Source organism: Bombus huntii, chromosome 16 (assembly GCF_024542735.1).
Source record: "Bombus huntii isolate Logan2020A chromosome 16, iyBomHunt1.1, whole genome shotgun sequence".
In the NCBI taxonomy this organism is placed as follows: Eukaryota; Metazoa; Arthropoda; class Insecta; order Hymenoptera; family Apidae; genus Bombus; species Bombus huntii.
The window spans coordinates 3,862,125-3,889,563 of record NC_066253.1 but is presented as its reverse complement, the minus strand read 5'-3'; the positions used below and the strand labels follow the sequence as shown (position 1 = coordinate 3,889,563).

The 27,439-nt window shown below is 35.0% G+C and overlaps 1 protein-coding gene and 1 long non-coding RNA gene across 3 annotated transcripts in view; one reads left to right on the top strand and one right to left on the bottom strand.

Annotated features, from left to right (window-relative positions):
• The window catches only part of LOC126874773 (probable cationic amino acid transporter), a 64,903-nt gene that overhangs the window by 18,970 nt on the left and 18,494 nt on the right, over positions 1-27,439 (bottom strand). Inside the window, exons 3-5 of one of the 2 annotated variants that reach the window (XM_050637185.1) lie at positions 14,531-14,682; positions 12,985-13,138; positions 7,184-7,414 (exon numbers count right to left, since the gene is read on the bottom strand). In XM_050637185.1, coding sequence (XP_050493142.1) covers positions 7,184-7,414; positions 12,985-13,138; positions 14,531-14,677 — 532 coding nt within the window. In that variant the 5' untranslated portion in view covers positions 14,678-14,682. Of the gene's footprint in view, positions 1-7,183; positions 7,415-7,499; positions 7,830-12,984; positions 13,139-14,530; positions 14,683-27,439 lie in introns of those variants that run through there. The other variant, XM_050637187.1, reaches the window with a different exon arrangement.
• Positions 20,534-22,783, top strand: LOC126874816 (uncharacterized). Its single transcript, XR_007693028.1, has 2 exons — positions 20,534-21,665; positions 21,899-22,783. It is a non-coding gene; the product is annotated as an uncharacterized LOC126874816 (long non-coding RNA).

Genomic DNA, 27,439 nt, shown 5'->3' with positions numbered 1-27,439 from the left:
CAACATAATAGTAGTTAATATTTGACATGTTTAAGTATATTTGAAGATTTGAGAAGAAAATTGGGTGGAAAATCATGGAAAAATGCTTTTTGATCGAACGTAAACTTGAACTCTAAGTAAACACTTGACTGGATTGGCGATATTTTATTATACATAGCCACAAAGATTATGAGAAATAAACTGATTGCAGTTAATGAAAAATTGTGATTTATCCTTATCTTGAAATACTTCTTGGTGAAAATAAACAAATCTGAATACTTTGAGGTTATGTAGATTAAGTTTACATAATTCTAATTTCCCATAAACCTAGATTTACCACTATTACAGATAACCTAACTTAGTTTTTCCACCAAGTTCTCCAATAGCCTCATGACATAACCATTGAAACTATCGTGTGTGAACGTAAAGTGTAGTCAAAAATTTGCAACGACATTAAAATTTTGCTAAGAACTGTATCTCTTGGACGATGAAACCGACCCTCGACGATTAAAAAGCGGGAAAACGTGCCTTATCGGCAAATCGCAGGTCTTCGTGACTCGTTAAGCTTTTTTTGCGTTGAAACAATTCAAGGCAGGAAACAAAGAAGAGTTTCATTGTTTGCCAGGAAATATTCCTTTGGCCTCATGCACTCGAAAGCCCTAACTTGATAATCGTCGAGCTAACGAAGTATCAATTCTTAGGTTATTTCTATACGTGGAACGGTTTATTGTCCACCATGTTTGAATAACCCGAACCTATTGAAAAAATTCCCTAGCTAAAAAATAGATACGATATTACTAGTCTTTATTAAAGAAACGTAGTTTGAATATTATTACATTATTATAATTTAGGAAGTATAAAGTATCCAAGAATATTATACGTCAGATATTTTATATCAGGATTTAAGAGAATATAAGATTTTTATTAATCTTCTAAATTAAAATTCAAAGGAAACTCTTTAGAAGTAAATTACGAATACAATAAAGTTGTTTTCCACGGAAAAAGCGTAGTTCATAAAATCTCAAACATTCTTCTCCATATTTTACTAGAAAAAAATCCACAGCTATAAATATCAAATAACCAACCTTTATTAAACAGACATAGCTTAATTTACATAAATAAATTTTGATGAACAAACAACTTCCCTTATTAAACTGTCATGAACGAGTGAAAAATTGTAAGATATTAAAACGGAACACTTCGCATATCGAATGTACTGATAAACCTGTCATTATTAATCGTTACTTATTGCATTCCGGTATTCTTAATTTATTACAAGCAATGGAAATGTCCGACTAATTTATGCGCAAACCTTTTCCAGTTTCCTTTCATTTCCCCTTCTCTCTTTTTACATTTCATATTTTCACCGCGTTCGGTTTCTAATTTCCGGCCTTTATATCGTTGTTTCTACGGTTATGTTGTTTCAGACTAAAACATCGTTAGCGAAGATCAAACTGCCATGTTCGATTAGCTCAATCGCCATGCCGATGTCTTCCATTGTTTCTTCTACCTCGAGTTTTCCTGAAAACGATCCGATAAAAGGGAAATTCCGATATTTCTCTCGTCTTTTCTCAGATAGAGAAATTTCCCATCTTATTTGTCTCACGAACAACTAACCTGTGTTCAACGATAGCTGAATGATGGTAATTCTTCGATTTTGTAGGTTATATTTTATATCACATATTTCTATATATATATATATATATTTATTAAGTATTTAATAGAAGTTTCAATGTCCGGCTGAGCAACTTTTTACAATACTGTTTGTTAAAAATTTCCAAGAAGATATAGAGAAAATAATTTATTGAATTATTTTATTCTATAATATGTGTCATATAATGTTGCTATTTCTGTATTCAAAGGTAGGATCATATTAGCTATTATTTTATTCTTTGGATAAATCTATCACACCGTTCTGAGTCGAAAAAACATTATTACACTTTCTTACATGGACTAGGGATAAAAACAAAAGAACATCTTAAACCTATCGATTATATCTAGGACTATCTTCTAGTTACTATTTATTGTAACTAGCGTATCTACATATGGATGGCGAGCACGAACTAGTGTTGCCATTTTCAACATATGAAAACACTAGTCTGCGAGGCAAGAGATTTTTGACCATCGTCGCGAATAAATAAAAATAAAAGGAAAAGGGATTAAAAAGGATTTGGAACACGGACAAAAAATATGGCTGGAACTTTTGTACTGGCGGGTCGATTTGGAAACAGATGGCTTCGCAAATGGTGGAAGGGAAAAACAGTGAAACAAAGAAAGGAAGAAAGGAATTCAAGCTTGTTTCACAAAGAGACAAATGGTGGCCAGGAATATTGAACTGAAACGCGTTGTCTGTTTTTTCATCTCTTATTCTCTTCGTCTCTTTCTATTTCCGTAGAGGATTTTTAAACGATCTCTGTAGTATTCTATCCTACAAAATCATAAACGCAATCCACTTTCCAATTTTTCCCCTCTTTTTTCTCACCTTTTCCCGATAATTAATTTTTTTAACCGATCCTTTGTAACGCGAATTGGAACTGCAACGTATCGTTTCAATATGTTTAAAATCATTTCAGTATGCTATGTTATACGGTTCCTAACGTGTAGATTCTTTGAACGAGAAAGTCATTTTTGAATTCTAGATTTTCATCGACTCTTTGCCTGGAATTAAATTCAAGGTAAATTTGTACACTTGTATGAAACATAGAATAATTTGCTATAAATTAAACGATCGTGTTATAAATTTACAACTTCAGTATATTTCATTTAGAATTCTCCCTGAAACTAGCTGAAATTAAAGTTAAAATTAAAAGTAATGGCGAGTCAGTCTTTTTCGCTAGTCAGTTGAAGATTAGATTTTCAGAAAATTATTATTTATTGTTACTTTGACGGAGGAGGAAAGCTCTTTTAGTGAAAAAGAAGACGATGTAGGAGAAGTGTAAAAAAAAAATACTACAACACAAGATGATAGAAATAAGAAACAAGTAATAAGTTACAACTGAGAAGAAGGTAAAATATAAAATTAAAAATTCAAATATAAAAGTTATAAAATCTAACGTTATGACATTTTTAAGTTCTGCAAAAAATATTAAATTACATATCCTTAGAATCTATGCCCTAAATCGCGTCTTTTTCAAATTTTCCGACAATATATTAACGATTACAAAAGAAGAAGATTAGGAATGGACACGGCATAAGCTCGTAATAGAACTGTACTGAAGATTTTTATTTGCCTCAAATGACCGTTTCGTCACTCGAAACGCGTCAACTTTAACGCCCCATTGATTTTACGAGCACGCTATATCGACTTTAGCAACTGTAAGTCCGACTATCTGAAACTTGCTACTTAAACCGCAGGTCTGACTAGGGTCGAATTCATGCCACTTGCACCGCGTTCCACCATACGTACTACTGTCCCAACTGTCTGACCATAAACTTCCCTAACTCCTCAACCACGCTCTTCACAACCCACAAAGCAGAATTCTCGTAAAAAAGTTTCGCTGAATCAAGATTGCCAACGTTTTCAACAAATATATTTGGATATAATGGATCGTAAAAGCGATGGAACACCTGTGGACAGCTTATGTGTCTTGTATGAAACATTTAGAAGAAAGACTGTTCAATTGATTGAGAAATTAGATTTTATTTTGAAATTACACAGGGTATAATAGAACATGCGAGACTAACTTTGGAAGCTGGTTGTACGACAAATAAGAATGAAAAAGATTTATATAAACGTACGTTCAAAGATCTATCTTCACAAACAAATTTACTCTTTTGATTTTGTATTACACAATTACCTTTAGAGGGAAGGCGCTCATGCATTTAGACGTAATCAGCGCTTGTTAGAAATTGCGAAACGAACCGCATTGTTCGAGTGAAGATCCGAACTGGATTCGTAGAATCTTTTCTCGCGCTAGAGAAATCTGATAATCAGATTACCAACGTATTTGTCGCGGGGTAAAGAACAAACCTTTGGGTGCGAAGGGTCGACTCGATCTCATGAAATTAATTTTACCGCAAACTCAACTCTCGTTGCTTCACTTGCTTTCCTAGCGATAGTAGCGAGAAAATGGTCGGATCTGCAGTCCTTTTTCTATTTTCTTTTCTCTTTACATAACACGTGTGTTTCTGTAAGAAAATCAAGTATAGCATTGATAAAACAAATTATAAAGTATTCTAAATAATACTAATAAATTAAATAATTTTAGAAGATTTGATAATTTAATTTAGAAGATTTTCCGCGAGATTCGTGAGTTTTATTGACCTTTGCAGTAAGATTATTTTTATAGAAAAATTCATCACTATCTCCCGTCTAATACGATAAGAAATAACGATAAAATAATTAAACAGATTACAAATTCTACTTTTTGGACCATAAAATTTGTTTTCCCATCCCCTTTTGTAATCGGGATTTTTCGTTCCTGTAATTCATCACTGTTGCCTTTTCGTTGCAGACAACCAATGACCTAAGCTAATTGCTTTAAACGATCCGTACAAGAGCACACTCTTCATGATTTTCTTAACTACAAATAACACTGAAAATAATATAAAATAAATGATAAATTGCACATTGAAGTAACTACACTGAACATACGAATTATTAAACATTTGCTAAATAAATGTTCTATAAATTATTTAAAGTTCGATTGTCCTGAAAGAATGCATTTACACAGGCCTCGGTATCAGTAGAACAATCCCATACTCATACAGACATCAAAGTGTCACGAGCCAAATACGAGATGCATAACCAATACTCTCAAGTAGAACAATCCGCCACTGGTGAGACACTCGAGTAGAATGATCCTTGTACGCGATCGATCCACCGCGAATAGAATGTTCCACTTTCGCGTTCGCCAGTAGAAGCGCCGCGTGAGTAGCCAGACATCCAGAAATGTAACTCGTAACAGGGAGACCGGATATCCAGTTACCCGGGTTCCTCTTTGTTGTTTCATCAACCCGTATTCATACCGTGTAATAATCGGATGCAGTAGAATAATCCTAGCACAAGTCCGCAGGCACAGTGTCCTAACAATTTTGATATAGGCGACAAAGAGAGTATTTCTACGTGAAAAAATAAATGGAAAATATGCAAAATATATGGAGTATAATAATAAAATGGAAAAATGGGAGGTTTTAGTATTTCTGAGAAAACGAACACTTGTTTTTCGATGTATCATGTCACAATTTTATATTCTCTCATAGGTGTTAGATAAGAATGAGATATTTTATTCGTCGTTTTATTCTGCACCATTTTTAATTTTTCTTTATGATACGAAGTAATATATATAATGCGTTAAATTAGACTGTGAAAAATGGAAAGTACATTGTGCACCACAATTTCTTGTAATTACCATGAAACTGCAGGAAATTTTCATTCAAATTAAATAGGACGTAGCCCGTGATAATGAGCACACACGGTAGCATAACACAGTAGGAAAAATGTAAAATTCAAAATTCGCTAAAATTGACATTTCCCTTTTTCCTCGTGGATCCTTCATATTTAAACTTGGTTAATTGCCGACTGAATACGAGAGAAACAGTTAGAGGTTTGAAACGAAAACAAGTGGAATATATGGAATAAGATTTTCCCTTTAAAAGGCCTCGTTTTCAGGAAAATAAAATTTGAAAACGTATTCCGTAAAAAAAGTAAATTTTCAAATTTGATTTTCTCGGAAATAGAGTATCCTGTGAGAAAACTGTACTCTACATTTTCGATCAATTTTCACACGTAGAATAACATCCCGCCGACTCTTCTCTCCTGTCCAATCCGGATCCGACCAAATTCGAATATATTTGACAAAATTTCAAATTCGATTTTCTCAAACTCGAAACGTCACACGAACAAATTTCATTCTACATTTTCCACATATTTCCACACGTACGATAACCTCCTGTCGATGATTTTATCCTGTCCAATCGAAAATTAGCCAAGTTTGAGTATATTTTCAGACTCAATTTTCAGATTCAATTCTCTGGAAAACGAAGCATCGTATGAGAAATCTTTATTCTACATTTCCAATTTATTTTTTAACGTAGAGTTACTCTCCTTTCCATCGTACCATGACATCTGGACATCCTGTACATGTGCATGTAGTACGAGCCAACGATTTATCGGACCAGCCATGAAATCTTCATGCTCAATCTTCGCAGCACTGCCACTTGTGAAACATCGTATTAACGACCACGACGAGCGCGAGTAAAAGGAACAGACTATCAAATGAAGTTTCTTTGAGCTTGTACGCGATGTAAATCTCTCTTCTTCGTGCATTTTCGCCTATGCATTTCAGCTCCTTTGATGGATCACAGAAAAAATTGTCGGGCCTGTTGTATAAAAGCACTGTGGCTACCTTTTTACCATTTTGCCTAGAAGCGATAGTGTACCACCTCTTAGTACTTTTTAGCGCAGGTGCAATTTTTCAGCGAATCATAATGCCATCTCCTAACCGTTTCCTTTAAGAAACGCTTTTTACCAAGTAACGTATTATATAGTATCTTTTAAACATCTTTTCGCGTGAAACTATTTTTCAATTAGTCATAATGGCAGCCTTTACCGCTCTTCCCAGAGGGAAAATTTCATTTTGAAATTTATCGTAAGGGATGACCTCATAATAATCAACAGCCGTACCCATTATCATTTTTATTTATTTATTTTTTTTTTTTTTGCAAGTTTTCAAACTCGAAAATAAATTCTCAGGAATTCGGCAAAAATTCTTCGAAAATACGTAAATAAATCGTAAAAAATAAATTCATTTCTTCGAAATATACTCTTCACAATATGTAATGGCCAGGAACAAACGCGAACACTATGCGTCGTTGGAATGTTCGAAAAACATTATCCTTGTGAGAATGATGCATACTCAGCAGCTAATAAACGCAAACAATCGATAAGTTTTTCAAATAGATTTCACGTTGTTTCTAAAAACAGTCGTTCGTCAGCAACGTAGCATAAATGTGTAAATGTTGTGTGTTACGTGTACAGTTCGTGATAAATACAAATCGTACAATCGACATACTAATGTCAGAATCGTTTCTAATAAATTCACTTCAATGGTGGAACTTGTTTATCCTGCGCGTAATATTATGAAAAATTTCAAGTCCCAATATAATGATAATTAGCGGATTCCAGTATACATTTTGTAGTCGCGGTATAGTGAGCGGATGGGATAGGAACGTAGTTAAACGGTTGAATGGGATAGTAGCTCACCAAAAATGGTTCCCACGCTGTTGGCTATCGCTCCGGAAACGGCTCCATTCGTAAGGGCATCCAGGCAGGCGCTAAGAGCGCAGGCACACGCGCTCGTACCTATAAGGTACTCCAGTATCATGTTCCATCCAATAATGAATGCTATTAATTCGCCTACGGTCACGTAACTGTACATGTAAGCGCTGCCAGTTGTGTGAGGCACTCGTACTCCAAACTCGGCGTAACATGCTCCTGTAACATCAACACGAGATATCATGTTAAGTTAAATAACTAAATATCATGTTAAGTTGTTATTTCTTTGGCTAATTTTTCTTACCCCCACATTTCAGGATTATTCTTTTGATAACCGTATTATCACGTAAGCGTTTATTATATATTTGATAAAGCGATATTCTATTATGATATTCTACACTGAATCTTTTTTTTTTAGGTTATCTTCTGCACTCCGCAATATTATTACTATTAATAATACTTTCGATAAAATAATAACTAATTATTGAACCTGGGCCCATAATCTGTTGTTATTTCTGTATTTAGACGTAGGATCACAAAAGCTATTATTTTTTTCTTTGGATAAATCCATCACACCGTTCTGAGCCGAGAAACCTTTATTGCACTTTCTTACATAGACTAGGGATAAAAAGCAAAAGAATACCTTGAACCTATCGATTAAATCTATCGATTGTATCTAGAACTATCTTCTAGTTACTATTTATTGTAACTAGCGCATCTGCATATAGATGGCGAGCGCGAACTCACGTTGCATTTTCAACAGGAGCAGATATTAGTTTGGACAGTAACGTAGAATTTCAAAGATTGCAATCTAACTTAGTTCATACATTTCTTAGTAAAATTCCCTATCTTTGGTAAAAAGAGGCTACCGTATAAAAAACTGACCGAACTTCCTGGCCAATCAAATGCATAGCCACACGATGTAGATTTCTGTCCACGATAACACGATAGAGAATATGAGAAAAATTCTCGAAACTTTCTTCGATATGATACAACAAAATTTGTAAAAAGCTGTTGGTAAAATATTTGGAAAGTTTCTACAAATATTTTGTATTACAATATAACAAATATGCTCGGAATCTTCTCCCAGGAAAAATTTGTTCATTCGCAAACACATTTTCGTTGAGACGTAACAAAATTTCTCAATATGAATTGTTGATAAAATATCCAAAATTTACCAAAATTCTTTTTCACGTGACAAACACGCTCAATTCGAAATATTTTAAAAACACTCAAAGACCTTTTTGCTCTAACATAGACAAATTTCTCAGTACGAGTTGTCTGTAAAATATCCAAAAAATTTCCAAAACTGTTTCACATATAATAAAAAAAAACATTCTCAGACTGCTTGCTAATTAAAGATACGTATAGAATTTGCAAAATCCTTTTTCCCATAATATCAAAAAAAAAAAAAAAAATGTTCAAATCATCACTCTAGCAAACTACCAGAAAATTTCTTAAAATTATTTCTACGTAGAATGAACAAAAAGTAGCCAGAATATTTTTCAATACGATATGAAAAATGTTGTGAAAATTCTTGCAAATTAAATACACCACGCAAATTCCCAAACTCCTTTTTTCTTTCTCTCTTTCTCTTTCCAACAACATCAAAACCCCTGTCCAACCTGAATTTCAACGAAATATAAAAAATGTTCTGAAAATACTAATAAGTAAAGCAACCAAGAAGTCCGCATTTTCAATAGTTTCAAAAGTTTCGTACCGTATTGAAAATTCCTCTGAGAACATTTTCCAATGGAAAATATCACAAAAGCTCTCGAAGTCATTTCGCCCTTTTTCATTAATATCAACAAGCTTTGTCAAGCTATTGTTTCAGCAAAATAGCAAAAAATTCCTGAAACGTCTGATTGGCGTTGGAAAAAAAAAATCGATGGATAGTAGCCAGAGAAACATCAACGGAATAATGAGGCAGAGGCGGCGATTAACGATATGACATGATAAATTAGCAGTCGGCACCGGCGTACATCAGTTATCGACGTTTTAATCCGTTGGTTGATTCGATCGGACAACCAGCCACGTTCTGATGTAACAGCTGATTAAAGCTTCACGCGTTTAAAGGCCGCTAATTGATGCGCGAGTACGACCTGCAATGATTTAAATTAATTAGCCTCACGGCGTCAATTTCCTTCCTGATTTTTCACTTTTTTTTTTTTTTTTTTTAATTTCATTGACCGTGACACGTGGCTCGCTCGAATAAATATTAAAATGTTCGATTCGCGTTTCATCGCCGATAATCTCGACGTACGGCGGCGAATAATTTTCAGACATGATAATTAAGCACGTTTACCACGTGTTTGTTTAATTCGTTTATTTATGAAACTAGCGTATTTCGCGAGGATATCAACGTGCAATTTCCGTGGTATTTTAGATTTACGTTATCGGTACAGATGTAGGAGTTTCGGTCTGGAAACTGGATTTCAACTCGGCAAATATCGGACAAAATAACGCCGCGATGAATAAAGAATGAATAATTAGCTTGTGTTTTTGTTTAACTTGTGGCAAATTTATGGAAGCAAAAATATTTTCTGTATAAAATTATGTTAGTACTCTCTTCGATACAAGTAGGAAACATATCGTACGTTTTCTTCAAACTGAAAAATCTTCTCTAAATATTCTCTTCAATGCAAAAAAAAAAAAAAAGAAGATACAATATGCTGTACCTTTAGAAGACAAGCTACGTTGTATTTTACCTCGAAAAGGATACTAACATATTTTAGAAAGAATATTATATATTATATATGATATAACATATTTTACATAGAAAATATCTCAACTTTCACAAGTTAGAGATTTATTAATACAATGTGTTGTGTGTTGTTGTAACATATTTTATCAATCAACATATTGTATATACAACGTATTTCCATTAACTGAACATATTTCATATTTTTACTTTCGCAAATTGAAAATGAAAATTAATCGATGCAGCACCGAGCATCTCCTTTACAACAAAAAGAATATATTTCATACAGAAGATATTTCTATTTTAAAGATAATGCAATGTATCATGTACATGTCTTTTTATAATACATTATTATTGTATATCATAGAGAACTGAGAGACAAACGTATTATGTAAGATCGCCACGTAGCAATCCACGTACAGTTATGGGATTCGCGCGTCTGGTTACAGGAAAGCAAGGCCGATGCGCAGCCCGTAAATCTAATCCGACATTCTTTTCCACTCGCCTCGAGCCATAGCAGCTGTCCTACCGTATATGTGTCAGCAAACAGAGATGCATGGAAGCACGTGCACCATGGTGATCATGGACCATATTCGTGACCGGTGGCCCGATATAGGGAAAATAGGAAAACGGGTTTTTCCAGCGGCAAGGGAAGTTTTGATGATACAAGTTAGACGAGAAAATGGATAATACGATTATATACCACGTGTCGTGTAACTGTAATTTTGAGAAAATAGTTTTGCAACGAAAGCGGTAAAAGATTTTATCAGATAAAATGAAATTGCTTAGACTGACTATTTACGAGTGAGAATATTGTAGAGGTTTCGAGGTCAGTACATTTTTTTATGGTACGACATCAAAGTGGAAAATAAGCTTGAAAGCTCTGTGAAGTTTGATTTTACAAAATTTTAAGCAACGAATCTGAGCACTATGCCGCAACGTTGAAATTTTCGAATATCTGTTCAATTAGTCGTTTTCACGCGCGTTCATTTTGACATATTTTTGCGAAAATTTTATTTCAATCCATGAGGAAAACTCGAAGAGAATAATTCAAACGAAATAATTAAAAAACAGGATTTTAGTTGATTCTGTTTTATAATACGAAGAAACAACGATTCCTATAACTAATTAGACAACTGTTAAAAAGTATCCCACGATATACGCCGGTCGGACAAAGAAAAGTATAGTCAGGCTATATCTGTCTAGACAGCCTATAAGTAGAAGCAGACTGTACATTGTCAGACATTTGTAAGTCTTTTAAGATGTGACATGATAACACGATTTGTAAGTAGAATATACGCGATATCCCGAGTACAGCAAGTAGAATAGAGTTATACGTTATTCTGTTTTTAAGGAGAATAATCAGACTTTAGAATAAAATTGCGGTAAGCAGAATATTATAATAATTTGTATTTTTCATCAACTTAACACGTGTGTTTTAATTGCAATTATTTCTATTTAAAATTCGTTTCAGCATTTTGATAAGTACAACACAGTGTTCCGAGTAGAATATCACCAATTGTGATCAGACTGTGATCAGATGTTAAGGGGAGTAACTTCACATACAGACAGACCATAAAATGCAGTTGTACTAAACAGGACAATGGAAGAATTTATTTTTATTATCTTCGTGCGTGTCGTACGTGTAAAGATATACTTCATGTATTGCACATTAGAAAAATTGTTTCTGGCATGCACGTCGACTAAATTCTATTTTACGAATTCTCTAAGCGGAATACAACGTTCCAAGTAGAATATACTTGATTGTAACTGGACAGAAGCAAGTAGAACAGAATTATACATAACAGCCAGGTTCTAAGGAGAGTATACTACGTACATGGTCAGACTTCGAAGTAAAATTCCCCTAGGGAAGGCAATATGACGATTTATCTTTTAATTATCTTCGCGTATATTATAGTTGCGCATCCAAAAATTTTGTCTAATAGCGTCATCGACTAAAATTCACCTTATGATTTAAAATGAGCATTCTTGTGAATATTCTACGAATGCTTGAAAACAGCCTCGATTGTTCTCGTCACAGAATGAATGAGCAACGAGAAAGAATGTTTTTATGGCGTATGCTTCCAAATGTTCGATTAATTCTAAATGACAAAGAGGAAACGATGATATGCGATTTCCCGACTATTTATAAGATAGAGATCATTTGTAAATGCGTAAAGATAATTTCATTCGTTTTATTTCTTATTAATTTTATTGCTTTATAAAGATTTAATAAACAGGCTTCTAAACATCTGATATCGATTTTCAGAAAAATTATACATTAAAGATTATATGCATTTGTTGATCTTTGTCCCGAATCCTCGTTCAAACGAGGATAATTTCATTAGAGTGGGGAGCGATCGAGCATTCATTCGTCTGATGTAAACGCGCCCTAAGGGCAACGATGAACCGCGTGTACGATCGGCGTGAGCCACTTTAAAATTTTTCCAAGTGGAAACAGAATTAGATCACGTGATGTTTTACCGCCTTGGACCGTTCTCGACGGTTTCCGCCACACAAACACCGTAAATCTAATCCGACCGCGTATCTAGCCGACGATAAATGCGGTCGAGAATTCTCGCCGGCAGCGATGGTAAAACAACGCTTCCCATGAAGACATACTGCTCCCACAGCTGCGTATACTATACTTTTCCCAAACGTTTCTCTAACACACAAGAGGGTTAAAACATCCTTCATCTCGAGGGAAAAACACATAATCCTTGGACTTGTTATTACAGGCCGATGTTTATCTTACAATATTTCATTTTATTTTCAATATTTTGTTTCTGGATGTTGGCTACATTTTTCAGTATTTACAATTGTACTTGGAATAGCGAGATATCAGAAAATTTGCAAGATGCTGTTGTCATTGGTAGAAGCAAGCAACCATATTTTGAAATATTAAGAAAAAATGAGCGAGATCAATAACGAATCAAAAATAACAATTTTTGTCAAAATACTGATTGGTGGAATTGTACCTTTTTGCAATTTATGGTTTCATACTGATTTTCTTTTCATTTTGATGTTTAGGTTTTTGGCTTCTTCTATATCGTATAAATTTTGCAAATTCTTGTAAGAGCTGACTTACCGGAAAAGATGGAAGCAATGGCCGCGATTATGAAGGAGATGACGACGCCTGGCCCGGCGACGCTGCGCGCCACCATCCCCGCGACTAGGTACATCCCTGTCCCGACGCAGGAGCCAACCCCCAAGGACGTCAGGTCCAGAGTCGTCAGGCACTTCTGTAGCACAAAAACTTTCGTTTAACAGTCTATTTTATAATCTTCCTTTAATATAATATTTAATAGAACATTGCATCTCATATTATTTTCAATATTTAATGCAATATTATATATACATATGATATTCAGTAATATATTTAGTCCTTTGTAGAAGAATTATGTCATTGACATTAGAAAATTGTCTGTCGAATTTCATTAAAAAAGAGAAAAATATACGGATAGATATCCAAGAATTTTTTCATCAAATTCTAGTGACTGCAAGAAATTCCAAAATGTAAAGAAACTATTTTCTTCCACTGTTCTCAAAATAAGAAAAATAAACTCTAGAAGATATCTAGAGGATTTTTACAAGTCTTCTCACCATATCTGGTGATAAAGAAAAATAAAATTCACTAGATAATTTCAAACAATCCCAACTCGTGAAGAGAGTAATCTCTTTCCCAATTTTTCAAATAAAAAAAAAATCAAGTGACAGACACAAACTTCCACTGAAAAAAAAAATAACTAAATTGAGGGAAACAATTTCCGAACGTCCTAATATAGAAAGACACTAATCTGTTTCCCTATTTTATCAGACAAGAAAGATGATGTGTAGGAGCGAAGACATAACATATTGCGAAAAGAAATTAATTCCCCATGGTCTATCATCGCGATGATTGATCACCTAGCCAGAACAGGAGATCTGAAGTAGCGTAGGAGTCGAGCGCAAGGGCTTGTAAAATCCTGTTAAAAATAGCTAGGGATCGATACGTGCAGGTGGATAACACGTACACAGATGCTTCTTCCTCTCAAGAATCCAGAATCTTAATGTCAGCCGGCTTGTCGTCGAAAGAAACATGGAGATTGCTCCCCGGCACAAAAAGGAGAGTTAAATTTGTTCCACGACTCTATTTCACCTTGTCTATTATCGAAACGTACCTACCTACGCGAACCAACATCCATTCGATGAGATAAATAAAGTTTCTGATTCGCTGGAGGATCGTATCAAACCGTGCAAGTGGGAAATCTTTCAGAAAGAATCGTATTTCTAGGGAAAATAAAAAGTCCCTATGAGACAAATTAGCACTTTGTATCTTTCTACTAATATTTGGTAAAATCTTCCGCAAAGCTGTTAAAATATTCGATTATAATTGTAAAGAGCAGTTAGAATTATTTTATGGGAAAAAAGGAATCGTAGGATAAATTAACATTAGTTCTGTACAAGTTTCCTTTTGAAATTTTTCGTATATTTCTGAGGGCTAAGATAATTGAAATTACTGAAAAATTAGGACCGTTGTTTACAATATCAAAAGTTCAACAGACAGAATTGAACCCATTTTCAGTTGGATTGTTTGAGGTTATGTTTGAAAAAGTTCAAAAGAAAATGGAGATCTATTATGAGAAGATACTTGCCTGTAATTTCTGCTTGGAATCGGTCGGATGCAGTGGCTCCGGTCCAGTTTTCCTCTGGTCACCCTGAAGACTGTCTACATTCTTCGTTCGTATAAATTTCCCGAAGAGCTCCAGGCCCTTTTCTCGGTTCATCAATTCGAGCTTCATTTTTCCTGCAACAAAATGCCATCAAAATATTTAACAAACAACGAACAGGATCATCTTTCTCTTGAAATTTGAAAAAGAAAAGAAATGTTAAGGTTAATAGTCGAAATCTCTCGACAAAATTTTAAATCAACCTCACAAAGTTCTAGTCTAATTGAAATTTGGCTGACTCATATTTCACGATGTCAACTTTTCTTTCTACCAGGGACACTTTAGTGGCAACATTCGTCATTCCGAAACTCCCTATTCTTCGTCTAATTAACAAACGCCTACACTTCGGTGTCCCTCCTTTACTTTCTATTTTACAAAATTAAATTTATTCACGTTTATTCAAGTTTAGAGACATTTCCCAGTTTTAGCTATTTATTTATCGAGATTTTTTTCCTTGAAAATTTTAGTTTCTCACTATCTCGAGAAATCACTGCGCTTTTTATTATTTCATGAAGAAAAAGCCAATTTTTTAAATATTTCCTTATTTCGTAAAGAAAAATTGAGGTCTAGTATACAAGTCTAGTATATAAGAGAAAAGTCTGCAGAAAAATGGGGAGGTCAAATTTAAGAAAAAAAAATCCCTAGAATCTAATTATTGGATTCGAATGAAAATTTGACATGAAGATTCGCGGATGGGCTCGATAATGTCCCTCATAGATTTTCGAAAGGTTAGGGAGTCGCACAGGCGAATTATCGATTTATTATCCAGCGACGTCTGACGTCGTCTGCGCAGCGTGCGTCTTTTGTCCTTCCACACGATATCCCTGGAAAAAAAGAACCACGCGAAAGAAGAAAATTACGTCCCGCGACCTCATCACTCTTAGTCACTTGCTAGGAACCATATTGCCCCGGGGAAACCACGGCCAAACAGAAAACCACCTATCCAACACGCGACCAGGACATTCTATCGTATCAACATTTATTTCTAGCAACCTTTCTCCACGTAGATGCCATTTTCAAACGTTTATCTCAATTTTTTACGAAACCAAAAATTCATTTCTTAAAACTACGACGACATTGTCTATGAGAGTAATGAAATAAAAAATAGACGAAACAGATAGACAAATATCGAAATATTTCGTAGGTAATTGTTGAAAATCAGAACTTTAGATCGAAGAAATATCTCGTGCAACGAAGAAGTTAATTAGAAATGATAAAAGAAGAGAGAATATTGAGATATTTCGAAAGTGATTGCTAAAAGTTAAATGAGCAATTTTTAGAACAGACTGTTCCATTTAGGGAGGTGCTACTTTCAAGGAGAAAAAGACAGTGGACTAAAAATAGAGTGAAAGACGCCAGTGTAGTTCCAGAGAGTAGCATGGACGCAATAGAGAAAAGAAGGATTGTGCAAGGGTGTAAACAGGAAGGATAATCGTTCAGGAAAAAAAAGGTGCACTCAGTGAAGGGTACTGGCAGATAAATTATTCAAGGCACGCTCCGAAAGTGGCGTCTATGAAAATGCCCCTTGCGTTCAGCGATGCTAATGGAATTCCTGAACGTTGTCCGATCGCTCACAGACCCATTCTACTGCATCCAAATCCTGCCCATTTTAAATCAACTGTTACATTTTAAGCTGTCCGACATCTTTCAATTCGAATACTGCCTTAATCCATACAGCTGAATATTTGATAATAAATGATTTATCTGTATATTAAAATGGTATCCAAATATATGAGAGAATCGAGAAATTTATTTCAAATAATTAGACCATGGTGGCCACAGCTATAAGTTAGGTTTGAATTAGGTTAGATTACATCTAGACTGTATTTGAGTAAAAGCAAAATTTCATTTAAAATAATTGGATCGTGGTGACCACGCCTATATATTAGCGTTAAGGTTATATTTATACTATATTTGGGTAAACTTGAGAATAATTTAGGTTTATGTTAGGTTGAATGAAATTTTGGAAAAGCTAGGTTAGAATTGAATTAGATCCGGGTCAATTTTCAGTTACATTGGAGTTAAGTTTGAGTTAAATCGCATCAAGTTTAAGTTGGCAATTTACTTTCCAAGTATCAAAACTGTTTTGGAATTTCTCCGTCGAGCAAGTTTTTATAGCGGTTGTTTCTGGTGCGTTTCCATCGCGGAGGTAGGATGCACGCGAAATGAAAATGCCAATTAAAGGCGAGATGGCGGCACGATAGAATAGCGGATGAAAGTTTCGCAATTTCACGGATGACGTTCGGGCATGCACACGAGCGTGCAAGAAATAATCGCGAGCTTTCAGCGCAATGGGGGCGGGACGTGATTTTTCCGGTTACTTGGTAACGAGCCACAAAAGTGGTTCGTCGGTATGCGACGCGGCATTTCCCGTCATAACGGACACGTACGCGGTTTCGCACAGTTCCGACCAGTTTTTCGAAAGCTTTACGCGATTTTTCTTTCATAAAACTTCTACCTAACCTCTCTCTGTCTATTTTACATTTCTATTTCGCTTCAATAAAACTTATATGACCGAGTGCGTTTCGTTTACATGTAAATGTTCACTCAAAAATAGAAAATGGCGTCTAAAAACAATCGTTCTGGACATTTTTATACAAAAAGCTAGTTTAAAGGTTAGGAAGGAAATCAAAACAAATTCTCGTGAGGACAAAATATGTCGATTATTACTTGTGAACGATTCCTAACCTCTAGAACAACATTTCGTATTGATATTTTATCTTCTAAATAATTTCTAAAATGTTCATGCTCATAGTTCCAGCAAGAAGAGGCCTGTAGAGGCTTATAGAGAGATTAGGAAACATCGTAGACGAGAATAAACAAGGAATAAGGATTCTTGTGAGAACAGAATATATATCATTTTTAAGGCTCATTGATTAATCGTTATTCGCAAACGATTTATAACCTCTAAAGTAATACTTCATACCGAAATTTTACTTTCAATATTAGTTCCTAAAATGCTCATTCCAAATTGCTCTTCCAAAAGGAAGATGCACATTACAGATTAGGAAATTTTTATGAGTAATAATGGAATGTCTCTGGGGTGGCATTTCCACGACGCAATCTAGGTCCCGGATGTCGAGTCTTTCAGAGAGATGAGCTTGTACGCGATTGTTTGTTGGCGACTGATGCGTGCAGTGCATGTTGTCTCTTTCATCTGCGTTATCTCCTTGAGTCTGAAATTCCAAACTGCAGTATATTGTTGTTAATTGTATCACTATCCATATCGTTCAACTACCTGGGTTAGATAGCCTTCTGACGTCAAACTACCAAGCGTATACCTTGCCGCAATTTATCAAGCTTTATTAATCCTGGCATGGATCATAGCTGACCACAACAATTTTATTTGATATTTCATATTTAACGTGATGAAGGCCATTAGTGGTTATTCTCGTGCACGATATAAATTAAAATTAGGTAACCAAGTACCAAGCAAATTAAAATTAAGTAACAACGTAAAGTAACCTAAACTGTAATCTAACCCAAATTTCACCCAAATCCAATTCAACTGTAACCTAACCTTGCCCAAATTTAACCTCACATTTAACTCGATAAAAACCATAGTGGCGTAAAGTGTATAATACAAATTAAAATTAAGAACGTTGTAGAGAAATTGCAATTTCGATATTTAGAGAAGAAAATTTTGGCAAGTAGTTTCGAAGATTATTAGGTAAAAAACTTGTTGAGAGGTTTCTCGATGCCATGCAAATTTTATTTTCGTACCACTGTGAATTTTCTGCACCTCCAAAATTACGAATCCCACCTCATCCTATCTCATGTACACTCTCGTAAAACACACTTTAGAGGAACTATTTTAAGAGTTAACTCGGTATCTGTAAAGGGTTCCATCCTCCTTTGGAACGAACTGCGAAACCTTCAAAATAGATTACGAGGTTCCTTTAGATTTTTTTTCGTGAACACCTATTATCTGGCATTAACTGATTTGCCCCGGATAATTCGCTCCTGTTGAACGATTTCAAACATGGCGTCAGACAGCACATTAACCACCCCAGTGAAAAGTTTGAAAGAGGTTAACTTGGAAGTACCACGATCAAACAAGTTCTCCAAGCTCTCGACGAAAATCTAATTTAGTGCATATTCTCGAAGAAATCTTGCTCGCAATTAATGAGAACCTGGCTTAGGTGTGTGCAGCATGAAAAGAGGCGATAGAAAAATTTCATTCCATATTTTCGATATATTTTTTCACGTAGTTTCGCCTCCTTGGCTATTTTCATAGCAACAAATGTGTCAAATGATACAAGACTAATGCCAAACTCGCCATAAAGTCGTTTAAAGTTCTTTTTCGAACTTTTAATGGTTCGAAAGGAGGCTCGTCCAAAGCCATTCATTTCGAAAGGCATGGAGGCGAGAATTCTACCCTTTTACCAAACTTTGATGGTGGATTCGTGCACCGAGGAAATTTATGAAGCGCGATTCATTTGTTTATTTATGGCTGACGGTGCATCCGCAACGGGCGATAAACGGGGCCGCCGGCTACTAAACTGCCTTCTGCATGAAGAAGCGCGATACGACCTAACCTAGACGTTCGCCAAGAGCTTGCCAAGGTGAAACGCACCTATTTTTTTGCTCCAAAAAGGTGTAAATATCTTTTGAAGATTTGCGAGACTTCCGGTGGATGCACTCGCAACAAATTTGCAGAGAAAATAGTCGAAATATTAGAAAATAATTTGATTGATAAGGTTGATATCGGTTAAAAAGCAAAGTTAATAATATATAAATTAGGTTAGTTTAGTTTTAACCTAAAGATTACATCAGAATATCAACTTTGTTGAAGAAGGCTACTTATGAAAGAAGCCAACTAAGGTGCTACCGGATGAATATGATAGATGAAAAACTTCCAAGTTCTCACATTAATTCCTAACGAGGTTCTAAGTTCTTTCGAGCGAGAACAGGTGTCCCCCCAAGAAAACCTTCTGCGAAACTTTCAGAAAATTGCATTCTCCTCTATTCTACTCTTTTTCCACTCGTTTTTAATTCGTAATTAAGGGAGAATCGCGATGGTTAATCAGAAATAAGCTGCTCAACGCAGTTTCGTTCACCACTTCCAGTTCTTTAACGAGAAAACCTAACCTACAATAACCTCCAAAGCTTTGTAACATTCGCAGTTTGCATAAAATCAGTCTTACAGTTCGAATTATACAAAGTGTCCTAGAAATTGTGATTCAATTGGAAAAGGTATGCTTCTTCTGAACAAATAAGATCAAATTATAGAAAAAATTTGGGGAGACTAAATTTCCTATCTTGTTTAACTGAAAACTGTATCTTTACGTGCAATACCTTCAGTTTTCAACTTAATTTTGTTTTATTTTGTCATACATTACCACCCACTTTCTATTTGTACCACAATTTTTGAAATACCTTGTATAGTGAGGAAAACAAGGTTAGGTTACAGTCTTTCACGGCTCAGGATATCGCAGTTCAGCCTGTTACACGCTTGACAGTATTATGTTTAACACTATTTTGTCGAACAGGCTCCCGAGGAAGAGCCGAGCCCAAAAGAAACAAAATTACGACGTTTCGTGAACATTGTAGTTGCGCATTGTGAACCATGCGCATGTGTAACAATGTGAATTATGAATGTTAGGTTAACCCTAACCTTAAACGATAATTGTTTAACGCCGAAGGTAATAAGCAGCGAAGCAATTAGAAGTAATGCGGTCGTAAAAGAAGGAAAACGAGAGAAAATGGGAAAACAAAAACAAAAGGTGAAATACGCGAGGTTATAATTAGACAGCCAGGTAGACGTCAACTCTGTCTGCCGTCAGAAATGTGTGCTCTAGTTTCACCGCTAATTATATCATCGTTCCAGACGTATTTCATGCCAGACACTAGAATTATCGTATGGAAGAGCCGAGATGCGTAAACGCAACGCGAAATCGCAGCACAGATGATGGTATGAAGGTTAGTTTGTACATAACCTATCCGTGAAGTAACGAAATTTTCAATATATTTGTAGGAGTGAGATTTTTATTCAAGATAAAAAATAAATTTTTTTTGCGGCTTTCTAGAAATTTTATCTAAGGAGAGGTGTGAAGTTGTCTAATTCGAAGTTATCAAATTAAAATTCTGTTACTAGCAACACGCATAAATAAAATTTAGCGGGGTCAGAGACCCTATGGCGTTAACTTTGCTGGCGCCATTGCTACAGATAAATCACGTGACAGATTGAGAACAGCCGGCGAATGAAATCTCGTTCGATGGATACTCGTTTACGCTTCGTTGCACCCATCCATTGATTTACTCGCTGTATTTTAAGGCATGAAAATGGACATAGATGGCCCGTGGATATTTTTACAGCCCGCTGAAAGTGGTAACTGGTTCCTGTCAAATAGAACCTGGTGTGATTGATCGAATCCCTTTGTCGATGTACCTACGCTATTTTTTCGTCGTATAAACCATTTGTCCGGTATTTTTCTACTTCTTGTTTCTTTCATTTTTGTGTAAGAAAAAAGATCTGTAAATTCCATCGCATTACAATTTCAATGCATCAATGCGTGCCATGAATAAAATTCCCTAGTCAGAAGTCAGTAGATCAGACGATAGAAGTGCTGACAATACCATAAGGCGTTTCCTTGAGAAATCGAGCCGTGAAATGACCTAGTGGCACCGATGCCGGGCCAATGATGTAGAGAAACTGCTCGAGGACAATTAACTCAGCAGAACCTGAACGTTTCTTTGAGGAAAGTGCTTCGCTACTGGTCGGCCAATCACGGCCTCCATCTTCCAGCACAACCGGGACAAAGGAATTCCCTATTCGGGTCTCTTTTCGCAGTATCCATAACCCAAAGCGATACTGATTGTTATTCCACTTTCCATTCTATTAATTTTAAATACGTCCATGGCTTATTACAGATGGGGAGTCACAATGGAACAGAATTTTTAAAAAATCATTTTCCTTATTGGTAATCCTGGAAATATAAGGCTCTTTTCACATCTGAGCAATTTCTTTAATTTTTCTCATTTTCTAAAATTCGAATAATTAGCAATTTTCTTTTTAATTCGTAATAATGCAATGGTGTACAAATTTTTAGCTGAAAAGGTAAATTGCATTATGGAATGAAGTAATTATTAATGAATTAGATATATACTTTTCATTTACGTATCAAATCAATTTTTATTTTAAATGAATTATCAATGTTAAATAATTTTGATTCTTATATCAAATCAGTTTGTATAAATTTTTCGCAAAAGAATATCAAGAGTTCGTTCATGGATAGTGACCTTGAAAAAAGTTCTGCTTTTCAAGTACAATTTTTTTTTTCTTTTTTGCAGTGTGCGAAGACCTATACAGGTCAGGATATTTTTGGAAATATCTGAAAGGAAACAGAGAACGTTTGCCAATTCCATGGATAGACGCCTTTGAGACCTCTCGCATGTCGTGACTCGTTAAGCTGATCAACGATCGCAATTTCGAATCAGTCCTTTAATCTACCGACTGCTATTGGTTATCCATTACGCGTTTAACGAGGTCGCCGCTGCAAGAAACGATATTGCACCGGTATGGATTTATTTACAGCACGTCCTGACCAGCATCCCGCACTTCTTCATCCGCATCCCCTTGAATATCCGATAGAAAAGCGCGATATCCGCTTTTTTCCCTACTTTTTCTTTTTTTTTTTTTTATTCAAGGCATTTTTCATAATTCTCTTTAAAACATGTATCCACACGAAACGGGTAATTTAAAATCGTAGTCAAAATCATAGAATATCATTCTTTCTGTCAGAACTGGGAGAAAAATGTCATAAAATATCAAAAAAAAAAAAATAAAAAAATATTGTAACCTTGTGCAACTATGGAACATGTTTTAACTAATAGAACAACATCTCAATGTTTACCATATGGAACTCAATGTCTGAATCGATCATTTTATCGTAAATATTCGTTAAATCGAATAGAAATAAAACGGGATAAAATTAGAAAGCTTTTATGTCCGTCTAGACATGCTATAAGTGGAATTAAACAGTATATGCTCGGACACGCAATGGTCTCGCAAAATTTGACAGAATGACACGATTTCTAAGTAGAATATAAGCTATGATCAGATTATAGCAAATAAAAGAGAAATGTACATACAATATTATAATAGTAACATTCAGTTTTTAAGAAAAATAATCTTGTATATGGTCAGACTTTACAATAAAATTGCTGTAAGCAGAATATTGTAATAATCTGTATTTTTAGTTAACTATAAGCATATTTTAATTATAATTATTTCTGGCGAAAGTTCATTTTAAGATTTTTATAGCACACATACAGACCATAAGATAAGATTAGTAAACAGGATAATGGAACAATTTAGTTTTTTATCTTTGTGAGTATCGTACATGTAAAAGCATACTTCGTGTATATCTTTTATACTTCATGTGTTGTATGTTACAAAAATTGTTTGTGTCACGATCATCGACTAAAATCTATCTCACGAATTTTACAGGCAGAATATAGCGTTCCCAGAATGTAATAGACTGTAGTCAGACACAGGCAAGTAGAACGGAATTATACATGGTAGCCAACTTTTAAGGAGAGTAACTTCGTACATGGTCAGACGTTAAAATAAAATTGCACTGCGCAAGGCAATGCAACGACTTTTTTTTATTATCTTCGCGCACATTATAGTTATATACTCTGAAAATTGTTTCTAAGAGCATCGTCGACTAAAATTCACTTAATGCTTTTTTTAAGGCAACAAAGTACCGCGAGCACTCCCGGCGCGAATCATTTAAAAATTTTTCCAAGTGGGAACGAAATTGGATCACGTAATGTTTCACGGTTTCGAACGGTTCTCCACCATTTGTTAAGTTTAATAACTATATTTCAATAATGATAACAAATGTATCAAACAATACATTAAAAATTGGAAATTTTTCGAAAAGTCTTATGAGCGCTAGTATACACGCGATGCATCCAGACGTTTCCCGCAGCGTTTTTCCAAAGCCCAACTCTTGTACCTGCCAGTAAGACGAAGAACTCGATTTCCTGTCGCGAAACATTAATAATTCGCCGCTGGACTCCTAAGAAAATTCATTACACTTTATTTACCCTAATTTCAATCACGATAAACAATGCCCTGCATGCTTCTATGCTTTCACGTGTAGCAATTTTCGAGGGAAATCACGAGAAAAATGCGAACCATTGTTCATCTGGAAGCCACTGGTGAAGACAAAATGGATTCGAAAAGAAGAAATAGATGAAAATAGGTTAAGAGTTCAAAATAGAATGGTTGGCTCAGTGGGTAACATGGTTGGTCACCACGAAATTGAACAAGGTTCGGATCCCCAATACAAAGAAAATTTATTTTCCAAGATTTTTAATGGCCATATAGTTGAGAAAACTGATTAGGAGGAAACGGGGGAAAAATGTGGCGGCAAATTTACGGAAAATGGGAGGAAATAGCAGTTTTCCTAGAAAACGGAGCGGAAAATAGTCTTCAAAGCTTTGGGGTAAGGAAAGAAGTTCTAATGGAAATTAGAAGGAAAAAGGAAGTAGGTTGCGTGAAAAAGGAAGAAGAAAATAGGTATTCGAAAAGAAAAATGGACATATAAATATAACCTGAGTATTAGAAGAAAATATTTTAGGAATAAGGAAAATATAGAGATAAAGAGGATAATGAAAATGTGGGAAGGTAGTAAATTAAAGTAAAGGAAAGAGCATGGAAGGACACACGGACGAAGAGAAAAATCCGACCCACAAAAAATATTAATTTTCCAGAAACAAACTAGATGATATAATCAACACTGTTCGAAGCTCCTGTAAAAAATGGAATTAGAAATTCGTAGAAAATATCATCGTTAAGGGAGGAAATATACGGAGCTGTTTCACAAAGGAACGAAACATAAATAAAAAGTAAAAGCAGTGTAAGATGAAAAATTCCAAGGAAAAAATTATCTTGACATTTCTAAAATAAGATAACACAAGAGGGTGAGTGTAAAGACAAAGAAAAACTTGAACGCGTGAAAAAGTAGGTCTGCGATAAACGAAAGCGGAGTAAGGAGGAGAAAGGATGGAACGGGGGTGGGATCTCATTCAATTAAATCGGATGGAGAGAGGAAGGTGAAGAGGGGAAAAGCATCCCACAGTTCGTTCTCGTGTCAGGAACAGCAGAAAACGAAGGCACACTTGCCCGTGAATTTATTTCCCCTATGAAGATAGCTAGCAGGCCGGTTCTTGGCTGTCATCCAACTTCTCTAGGGTCGACCTTCGCACCGAGAACGACCTGAACCCAGGGACGCATCTATCGGGGGCGTAACCCAACTTCTCCAATCGCCTATTTCAACCCTCGTGCATTATTTCTCGACTTTGAAGTTCACGGAGATAATCCTGTATCGGCGTGCCTTACGTTTCTCTATTTTTACCAACTGTATAAATAATTTAAGCAAAATTTCGTTTGATAGATGTAGTCATACAGTGACTCGTCAATGTATCTCAATATTCATCACAGAAAAATTGCATGTATATATATATATATATTGTGCATCTTATGTAAAATATTTTAAAACTTCGTTAACATTATGACGAGAGAAAAAGTTGGAAACTAACCTAAAAGTGTATCGTACGTAGGAGTTACAGTATATTTACGGCAAACATATATTCAATATAGAGTATAATATAGAGCATAGATAGTTTTAAAATGATTGAATATCGAGAGTCTTATTAATACAATGGATAATTGATTCTTGAAATATTTTTGTGATTCCTGTGAAATACATACTTGTACTAAATATCTTATACTTCCTACGTGCATTTTCCAATTTGTTTCAAGCTTATCCAATTACGATGGTAGAATCTCGTAATAAGATTAATGAAATTTTTATGTATTTCGTATAGCACGCATAACATATTCGTAAAACATTGATAAACGTAACCACACACGCGTTCGATTTTTTTCTTTTATGGGCGATTCTACTTCCATGAAATTTCGATTTCAGACACGAAGATAATTTGGAGATCGTTCGAAAGTCGTATAAATAGTCGTAATTCAACGTCAAAGAGTGTGGAGCATCCGGTTTCAACCTGGCCTTTCCGGGTCAAACACTCGCACAGAAATCTTTTTACTTCTGACACGGAAACGCGTACGACCGTGAAACACCGCATAAATTTATCAAAAATGGAACAGAAACTTCCGACTTGAAAGTTGAGAACTTTTGCAGTTGGCAAACTCGAGAACCAAGTAAAAGAAAAGATTTACATCCGTGAGATTCCTGTCAGATGTTTATAGCTTGTTACGAAAAGATTTGTTTATTCAAAATATCATAATTTTGGATTTAGATTATTTAATGTATAGAATTATACATTTTTCATGTGCTTTTAGTTTAAGAAATGATTAGACTAAGTGATTATGCAAATTCATGTGTTTATGAATAAAATCAGAGGAACAAAAATTAAACAAAAATTTGTTTCACACATATATTTGTACAAACACATTATCTGTTGCTTCCTTGCTATCTCTAGTTGTACATAATTTTGTCAAAACGCGTGAAGACGCAACAGTTGCGTTGGTCATAGCGAAAGCGTCAATCATATTCCATAGGCAAACAGGAGTCGTTTAAACCTTCAAAAATTCAAAAAATATTGCGAGGTACGTATCAATGCTTCTGTTACGTTATGCGATTGTTATATGAAGCAAAATATTTGAAACCTTTCTCGATAAGAATAAAACCTGTAGGAAAGAAATTCAAGGTGATAAAATTTCGCTCCATTCGCTTGAGAAAAGTGAACTGAGATTCGAACAGAATATGAAATAGTTTCACAATTGTTCCTGACATTTTTAAAAACAAGAGGGGAATCTTGGACGATTATGAATAATCAAATAAAATATATTTCAATGCCGTGTATTACAATAATAGAATTGAGTATTTTTGCGTCAAGGACCACGGTCTAATTTCGTCGCACGGCCCTCTTTTGACCTGGTTTTCATACGGTTTCGGCGCACCTGATCCAACGAGGATATGCCCCGCCTTTGAGCGACGAGAATTCGATATATCAGTCCGTTTCTACATTCTGATCTAACTGTCAAATGGACATTCTGAATGCATCAGCAATTTCAAATCAGCAATACAAAAAATTGTATCAACCTAACCTATCACACTCCATTTATTAAAAGAGATAAAGACAACCATGGGAAATATGTACAAGCTCATAAAAGTATTCAGACACTCGCAGACAAGTTTTATGAACATATTATGCAATAATTTACGCATATAAACCTAACCATTAATTTTTATTTCGGTTTATACTTTGCAAGTAATGATAAAGATCATCGGTACCACGTAAAAAGCAAAAAGTACAAAATAAAATTGAAAATTCTAAAATTTAGTAACCTAACCTCAAACTATTGCATCGAAATTCATGAATGACTCAATGAGACCATAATAGAAATTACTCTTACCTTAAACTAATCTAATAATTTTCTCTCGCTGTATTTTAAACGAACAATTCCAAGACGAACTCAATTATGATTTCTCTGCTGGAATCTGCTACTGCTAACCTATCTATTATCCACCGTTTCCTCGCTATGTTTTAAATGAACAATTCCAAGACGCAGTCTATTATTATTCCTCCTCTGGAACCTAGTACTATTAACAATTAACATACTATCTACCATTTTCTCGCTATATTTTAAACAAACAATTTCAAGATAAACTCCATTATACTTTCTCCACCGGGACCTAGTGTACTGCCATGAGGACCCTAGTATTACTAAACTACTACTACTAATGCTATTAAATGAATCTCTCGTACTACTAACCTACTATGTACCATTTTCCCGCTATAGTTTAAACGAACAATTTCTAAGATGCGTTCCATTGTAATTCCTCC